Here is a 9,529-nt window from a genome sequence, read left to right on the forward strand (position 1 = left end):
AACACACGTACGAAAACAATTCAGAGAGAGTATGTACATATATTCAAAGTTCATTCACTCGTATCGTGATGTTCACTCGTATATTCACTCTGCTATCGTGATTGTCTATGCAGCATAATAATTTAATTTTCTTACCAATATTCATTGTCCATTTCCACATTGAAAAATGATATATTTATCTTCATGCACTATAAAAGATATTCCAATATAAAATAATTGAATTTGATGTTTGACATTTCCAATTTATTTAATCATGAAAGCATTATTGGCATGTAGGAATATTTGAAAACTCAATATATTTGACAATGAGTTTGTAATATCTTTCAAAACCAACAAAATATAAATAAGAGATTCTCTATGCTTTCAAGATGGAAATTGTATTATTTCAGAAATATTTTTTTTTAATTTTGATTATCTGTGTTAACATGAGATTTTATTCTGTTCATATGAAATAAATATTATTTTTAATTTCGCTCGAAATATGTACCTAAGTCAAGATTAAATTTCAATTGGATACCGTTGTATTTGCAATAATAAATTGACTTTTCGACTATTTGGCTTTTCATATCTCGTTTAACGGAGGGAAATTATCCTTACCGTTTCGCCGCTAATCGACGTATCAAATTGCCACCGCGTATTCGGCAAATTTTCGGACTCGGTCAGCGTGTACCATGGCTGGTTAGGAAAAAAAAAACGTCGAATAAAATGGAGTCCGTTGGATCGAAAATTAAACCCTGTTTGAACAAAATATGTACCTGGATCAGCTTTCTTCTTTTTCCCGCAATTGTAATAATAAGCGGACAGAGCGTGGCGATTGCTTTCGATCGAGCGGCCAATCATCGGAAACCAATGTAGACGAAGAACGAACTATTTTATCGTAATAGTATTTTAAGGAGAGCTTTGCGGCGATGGAGAAGACTACGACTGGGAGATTTGCCAAGCGAGATCTCTATCCATTTCGAACTGTTTCTAACGTTTCTAGCGAGTCACACGCTATTCCACGGATATACGTGCATTCTCAAGCAATATTAAAATACGTCGCATTCGTATTAATATGAGGAATGTAATTGACAGCCTCTCTTATGTCAAACTATGCTCATATCACAGACAGAAGATTAAAGAACGATGCAACTTATTTTCGCGCGCATATTTGATGCACGCTAGTAAAATCTACGCAAATTTTTAACATCAACTATTACAATTAAATTCAAGAAACTGAATATTATTAGAATTAGCTTTAACTTTAATTTCTTTCTTTACTTTTTCTAGTTTTCTCGTAAACTTTTCCATAGACATACTTACATCTTCTGTATACATACAGAAAAATATTATTGTATTTCTAAAAAAAGTAATTCCTCAATTTGCTTTCTTTCTCTTAAATAATAGTATTAATATTATCTTTAACAAAAAAAAATTTTTTAATAATAATCCTCTTACACACTAAAATATACTTCTTACACAGATTAAAAAAAAACTCTTATTAATATAAACTCAAAATAAGAATTTATTTTCTCTTTAAAAATATTATTAAAAGTTCGAAGAAGTGACTTCAGCTTAATGAATAAACAAATCGAATTAAAAAAACTCTTGATTTTAATTTAATAAATCTTGATTGAAGTATTAAATACTAGGATTCAGAATATGCTTTAAAGAAATTTGATGCTTGTAATGAACTTATGATAGATTTGCAAATACATAAACTTTTGAAATTGGAACTTGAAACAAGTAATTATCATTCGTGTATAATATGTATTTATATCGCATATAATATGTATTTCCCTGTGTGTATTTTTTATAATACGTATTTCCCTGTGTGTATTTTTAGTTAATTTTGTAAAATCTAAAATTATTTTAGGAAGAAGTATAGACATTTTAACTTCTTTATCGGACGTATATCCTTTAACATCGCCAGGGGCAAAGTTCAATCGCAATTATACGCGGTAAGACTGCGGTTTCATAAACGCTAAATTGCACTTTCTACTCGGGATAAGTCCCAGGTGGAAGACTACCCAAAGTTTACGAGATGAATGCAAACGCGCAATGTGTCTACTTTATAGTGTATTTCTCCTTTCCTCTCGACCCCGGTGGCCGTCCACTCTCCTTCGCTCGATACACCCCACCATGGATGGTCGATAAGCGAGAGGGAGACAAAGAATGAAAGAGAGAGAAGGAGTAAGAGAGATATCAAACTAAAATAAAATTCTGCCTACGCCACTGTTTCGGATATTACGGCAGATATTTCAAACGAACGAGTACAATGGATCACTGCGCGTAACCCGCACGTAGCTCATCGCCGCATTTATAATTCATCCGTCTGAAGTGGCAATAATGGCGCGCGCCACCGATACTTAATACCACCACGCTGAAACTCGACGCAGTAATGGAGTATATTATTTTATTTTACGATACGAGCGCGATGGTGTGCTCACTTGATCTCGAAGGTATCGATATTGCTAGGCTTCCCAGCGTGCAGTCCGATTTTAATAAATTCCGGCTTTACCTGCGACGATACACTGACTAGGAAACATTTTAGACTGTCTCGATTTTATGTAGATAGACTGTAGTATTGCTTGCTATTTTAATTTTGACGATAATTTCTGCGTGTAATTTAAAGTTTGATTTCTTCTTAAGAACATATCTTGACAAATCAAAAAATCAATTGAGACATCGTTAGAAATTGAGTATTGTATTTTAGCGATTGATAAAATACAGAATTTATAGGAAATGGGAAGCCTGAATCAGCTATCAATTTGAGAGAAAATAGAATGGGTATACAAGGGTGCAATAAATCGTGGCGAGACTCTGCTCTATTTTTATCAAACGTTATAGCCGCGGCCTAGAAAGTTTCGACGATTTGCCCTTCTGTCCTGAGTCATTTCCTTTTCTTTCAGGAAGGTATCGGCTCGCTAAAAGTGGTGCCTGGGGGAATCGAGCTAAGAGGTCAAGCTGCCGTGTTAGACGCCCTCGTAGCCTCCAGCCTGAGATCTCGGAGGGGCAAAAACTTAGTGCTGGAATCATGGAGTAATTTTACGGCCTCGGCGAGATCTCACGATGGTCGGCTTCTCGCGCGATTAACAGTTGGTAAGTTATATTGATGGTCGCGTACAGCAGCCTCCATTTTTCATACAATTTGACGTCAAGAAGTAATTTTAATTTCTCAGAGAGAAATGAATTTATATAAATGTCCTAACTCTTAAAACTATATACGGAAACTATATAGTTTCATGAGATATTCTAGATTAATTTACACACGGGAGTAATTATTTTGCTAACGTATCTTTCAAAATTTATCTAGATACAGATCTGACAATAATTTTGTTAGATTATTAAAATAATTACGTAGGTATCTCAAATGACGAGAAATATTGTAAAATTTTTCACATTCTAATCAGTTTGAGCGCCTTACATAATTATTTTACTAATTCAAACAAAATTATTTTAGGAAAAGAAGTGTCATGCTGATAATTTATCGCAATTCCATCGCAATTTCTCGTTAATACTAGCAGAAATCTATACACTGAAAAAAAAGATTGACTGAATAGGACATAGCATTTTTAATTAGTTGTAGCAGCCAATTTTTGGTTTCGTTTGCTTATCGAAATCGTATATTGACATTGCGGATAGGCTAATTAAAATTAGCTGCTGCAACCAATTAAAAATGCCATATTTTACCATCTAATTTACTGCAGCAATCTTTTCTTTTAGTATATTCTACAATTATTAAACGGAGCTGCACGTTTTTTAATTTTGAGATTTCCTAATTAAAAAAAATGCGTAAATTCTATCTTATTTTTATTTTTAACTGCAGGACTATGAAAAAAAAAATTATTAGAATTGTCATTAGTATTTTTATATTAATAAAATGTCGTGCTCCTCACAGAAATCCAAAAATGGAATTTGCGAAGTTAGTATAATATTAAAAAAAAAAAAGTTCTAGTAGTACTCTTTCTCTATTCATAATTCTATACAGTTCCTTATAAAAATAAAAAAGACTTCCATATTTTTGATACTAAAAAACCGAAGTTAAAAATATAACGTGTTAACTTCGTGAATCTCGCATGATACTTCCCCTCTAAAATACAAACAAATAATAAATATTTCCACTTTTAACTACAGATCCCGTTAGTACTATTCGTTTTACCAATGTATATAATTTAGAAACAAAATTTCAATAATTATTATTTTTAATACATTTTAAATGCAGGATGTTAAAAAAAACCATTCAGCATATATATAATGGGTAATATACACACCATACTGAATAAAGAAGTCTTAGTGAATATAAGTAAAAAAATTCAATCGTTTCTAAGATACAAACGATTGTGTATAACTGACTTAATGATTTCTATGTGTCGTGTGTGACGTTAAGATTTATCTCTTTTACAAAATCGCGTTTAAATGTTCTGATTCAATTTCCATATACACTTTATAGCGAAAAATTTTATCAGTAATCAGTAAGTTGATATCAGTCATTTCGATTGGATAGGCATTGGATAGATCATCTCATTCCTAAATTGAATTTGTAATTTTCTCAAATAAACTATCAGTGTGCTACTTAATCTTAATTTTTCTCTTTTCACATCGTATGCAACATGTAGAAGAGACAATAAATCAGTTATGAAACTAATATACAAAGTTGATTATATTTCAGAAATGGTTGAACTTTCTCGATCTATATTCACTAAGGCTTTTTCACTCAATATGGTATGTATTATCTACCGTATAAATGCTGAATGGTTTTTTTTTACACTCTGTACAATTCCTAATATATTTCAGATAAAAAATCAATCAATCAGAGTATATTCAATTAAATTATACTTCCAGGAGAAGATCGCGTCGACTGTGTGTCTAGAGGTTTCCGAATAACTGATCCAAGAGGAGGCGTACTCTTTTCCGCGGACAGAGAACAAGTTATCGTGGGAGCGGAAATGTTAAGGGTGACCGGCGACGGTGGTGCCGTTTTCCAAGGGAGTGTGCAGACTCCGCTGGTCAGAGGAGAATCGGGACGCGGTCTTAAGTAAATATATTACAATACCTAACGATATATTATATATGCATATGTAATATTTAATTTTATGCAATCGAAAGAGATTCCTGATGTGTATAAATTTCCCCACAAACTATTTGTGGATGATAATTATCTAATATTATACTACAAATAAACAATTTGTGGATTGTTTCGAAATATTATGCAATTATTTGTGTTTATCGTTAATATTCGTATCAATTTCATCAAAGTTCAAATGTGAATTTCCGTGTACATAATTATATCCTATCAAGTAGTAACTATATAAATAGAGTCAGACGAATCGAACAGCAGTGTTATCGTGGTAATCGGACAGTTGCAAAAATAATTTGTTAAACTATGATAGTTTGTTAAACTATGACAGTTTGCATGATAATTTATTAAGATATGATCATTGATTCATCATTAGTTTTTTTGGAAAATTCCATGAAGAACATGAAGTTTATAGGTCGAGGATAAAGCGTATTTATATTTAGTAAGTAGTGCATTAGCAGGCAAACTAATAATAAAGACGTCGAGTGAATGAGATCAATCGATCGTCCTCATTCGATCTTACGACCGAATAATAACGTATTGTAGTGATGTTTCGTTTCTTCGCGAAAAAGCCGTAGTTCGAAAATGGCAACTCTCACCTATTTATACCTTCAATCATCACACCTTCGGCCCGAATAAGCTCGTACAATCCCTTAACCTTTCTGCCCCCCCCCCCCGGCTTCATCCTCATCTCTCGCCAAGCACCTCAGTGTATTACGGCGAGAGATCGAAGTCTGCGAATGGTGGTGACGGTAGGACGGGGAGGTTGGAAAGATAGCAAAGAGGGGGACAAAACGGAATTGTACCGCTGCACCGTGGTTATTGATAGCGCCGGGCAATTTACAGACGGATTTACGATTACAATAAAACTTTGCTCGCGCGGAAAATTATATTCATAGGATTGGATTTGCGCCAGATATGAAATACCGCGGATCGTACGAGTTCCCGAGGAGGTAGGATAGACGGAAGCAGAAGTCGAAGATCGGGGAGCTGACTGTGGGAAAAGAAATAAAGCAGAGTAGAGCGGTAAAGGAGCAGCTTCGCGGAGAACGAAAGGAGACGAACGTACGCGTGGACTGTTTCCTTCAAAGAGAGAATCGATTATTGCTCGAGTTCGACTGTGGACCACGGGAGTCAATACAGATATTACTCTGTTGCTGGAATACTTGGATATAATACGACGGTTTACGGGCACACGGAGATTTACGGCGCAATTCGCGTCATTGTTGGAACGTAATGCACTGAAATTGAAGTCTACGAGTTCGATGCCATCGTTCATCGAGCAATGATTGTATCGCTGTGTAGCATCGGTGTTTTATTTTAAATCGTGAAGTTAAAAAAATAATGCCGCCACACTTCTCTCAAAAAGAATTCAGTGAAAGACTAATGAGATGTTTATACATATATATATATATATATCACATATAAAAAATATTTTTCATATTCTAAGATACACATTGTTATTATATTGAATTGTATCGAGACGTTATCATAATTATTTTTTTATATGATCGTACAATTTTTTTTATTATTTCATTATCAGATATTTTAGTATTACTGAGACACTTATTGTTAGATAAATTCCGAAAAAATTTTATATATTTTGCAGAATACTTTGTAGTAGATAAGATTTTTATGAATTAAGAGAATATTATGAAGATTAAGTACATTAATTATGTTCTCTAAATAATTTTATTATCATTAATTCTATTTTCTCAATGATTGTTTATAGTTCTGTAGAATTATTCTATAGAATGCATTTATTTATTTAACATGTGTTTTAGTGTCTTATTAAAAAAATATATTCTAAAATATATCAATTATTTGAAATTTATGAAACAAATTTATAAGTATGAATAAAAGTAACAATAATAAATATTTTGCAATTAAAACTCGATAAAAAAATTTACAGACTTTTCATGAAAAAAAAAATTATTTTAAAAATATAGTAAAAAATTTTTATATATTTTGCAGAATACTTTGTAGTATTTTAGTTGATTTATTATTATTTATTTATTTTCGATACAAGAATGCACTCGTATAGAACATTAAACATAGAACTTATTATTTTATTTTGTTATAAATATTATAAAGTCGTTTAATAGATAAAAAATACATTCTTGTATCGAAAATAAATTGTTAATATAATAATAAATTGATAACTTTTTTTCCAGCATAAAATTCAATATTGATTTTAATCTATTTAAACTCATCTTAAGACAGATCTATGAAATGTGAATTTGATTAATACGCAAATCTAAATCTGCGTTACATGTAATAAATAACTCATATAATTTTTATAGATCTCGATTATTTCCATTATCTCGATTTAAAATAAAAGATAATTTATTACTTACAGATACGATGCGCAATAGCGCAGTTGTAACTGTAGCTACGTTAATTTGAAACATAAAAAGATATTCAAATTACAATATTATTTTCAAGCGTTCAAAATAATTAGTATGTTAACAAGAAAATTATTATTACATGTATTGAATTTTATAATATTTATCTTCTCTTTAAGAAATTCTTTGAAGTAGAATCTCATTTTTCAAAGAGTAAAAATTAAGCCGAGTAGCTCAATTTTCAATTTTTAAGAGAGAAATTTTATTCTTCAAAGTGAGATTCATTCTAAAAGTTTTAGAAAGTTGAAATTGAAATTTATTAAAGCAATTGATTAAATTATGCAACTTTCATGAAAAATATTTTTAATTATAGAATTTATGTAAAATCTTATAAATTAAAAAATTTAATTGATATATTAGATCAATTAACTTAAAAATTCTATGAAATATAATGACAAAGCTATTTCATAAGAATAAATGATTAATTCCAAAAGAGTACTAAGTGCTAAACAAAAAATACTGCTCACCTTAGCGTTGCTCCGCCATCGCTCGATGCCTTCCTAGGCCTCTTCCTTCTCTCAGAATCCTCTGACTCCTATCCTTAAATTATCAGGTTCCTCTTCGGTTTTCCGATTACACAATATTCACTAAACACACAATTAAATTAATCTAAATATTTGAACTAATTAAAGACGTTATCGCGTAATTACGTAATCGCGTGATACTTTGCATGGCATTGCCGAAATTAATGCTAATTAAAATGTAAAAAACGCGTATTGTTGCGTGACTTTTTATGAATTTAAACATTAAAAACGCGATTGTTGTCTCAAACGAGAATATTGGTCACAAATAAGTTTTTTTTTTAATTTATGAAACTTCTTGTCCTTTCTAACGTTATCTCGCTTTTTTATGTGATGCTCGTGGGCCGCATTTAACAGAATTATTTAACAATTGGAAATTCTCTTCGTTGAAATAGGGCTATTCGTCTAAATTTAAAAGTATAATCCAATCAGCAAAAAGAACTTCCAACAGTTGTAAAATAAACGTTCTGTTGAACATGGCCGTGTTCAAGTCGATCGACAAAGCAGCTAGCCTGCTCGCCGAGCGATTGAATTTGATTAATTGGATTTATAAGTAAGAAGTTTACCAATAATTTAATAGCTCGGTGAACAGGATAACTGCTTTTCCAGAACGTTCATAATGACTCGCAAAAATAAGTTAATTATCATCGCGTGATATTTCGAACGACGTTTTCGATATTTATTGCATACGTACTCTTTTATCGTGATGTCTTACAAATTTCATGCGGTACGCAGTCAGTATCGTCATGAATCTAGAATGGCGGAGACGAAAATGTTCAGAAATCGGACAGCCAACGCGACACTGCACCTGTTGCTCCCCTCGCTTCAATTCGGAAAATTACTGTACCTGTAACGGACAAACGGCACACGTGTTTCAGGATGGCGACTAATGTCACGATATTACGACAGAAGGGACACGAGTACGAGTTAAAAATAAATTTTCGCGATTTATGTGAATTGGGAGAAATCGTCGTTTTGTCGAGTATTTCCGCCCTCGATCGAATGCGTTTTCAGAAATTACCGGTATACGCGTTTGGGCTGAGTAAAATAACGAATAGTAAGAACACGGAATCTATTCGCTGTCTACGTCTCATTTGCGAATTTATGACCGTATTCACCAAGCGTCATGACGCCATAAAGCTCAAAGTCGACCGTTTCGCGCCCGCTTCACTACTGCGTTGTTCCTTTCTTTTCGAAAATTACCAGGATACGCACTTGTGTTGCACAAAATAACGAATAATGAGAATGCTACAGCTATTTTCTATTTATATAAGTTTTTATTTACGACCGTACTTACCAAGCGAATGCGTCACTAGGTCACACAGTTCGAAGTCTATCTGTTCGTTTCTACGTCGCACCGTTATTTAGTGGGTGATGGGACGAAAGCAGCAACTTCACATTGATACCGCGCGATATGACGCGTCACGCGAATAAATTCACACCTAAATAAATTAAGTAACACCTAAATAAATGACGATCACACACACACACACACACACACACACACACACACACACACACACACACACACACACACACACACA

The 9,529-nt window shown here is 32.6% G+C and overlaps 1 protein-coding gene across 3 annotated transcripts in view; it reads left to right on the top strand.

Annotated features, from left to right (window-relative positions):
* LOC108752686 (zeta-sarcoglycan) overlaps positions 1-9,529 on the top strand; it is an 80,836-nt gene that overhangs the window by 65,332 nt on the left and 5,975 nt on the right. For all 3 annotated transcript variants that reach the window (XM_018493715.1, XM_018493716.1, XM_018493718.1), the window contains exons 4-5: positions 2,892-3,081; positions 4,825-5,017. In XM_018493715.1, the coding sequence (XP_018349217.1) occupies positions 2,892-3,081; positions 4,825-5,017 (383 nt within the window). The remainder of the gene's footprint in view (positions 1-2,891; positions 3,082-4,824; positions 5,018-9,529) is intronic.

Source organism: Trachymyrmex septentrionalis, unplaced genomic scaffold (genome assembly GCF_001594115.1).
Source record: "Trachymyrmex septentrionalis isolate Tsep2-gDNA-1 unplaced genomic scaffold, Tsep1.0 scaffold60, whole genome shotgun sequence".
In the NCBI taxonomy this organism is placed as follows: Eukaryota; Metazoa; Arthropoda; class Insecta; order Hymenoptera; family Formicidae; genus Trachymyrmex; species Trachymyrmex septentrionalis.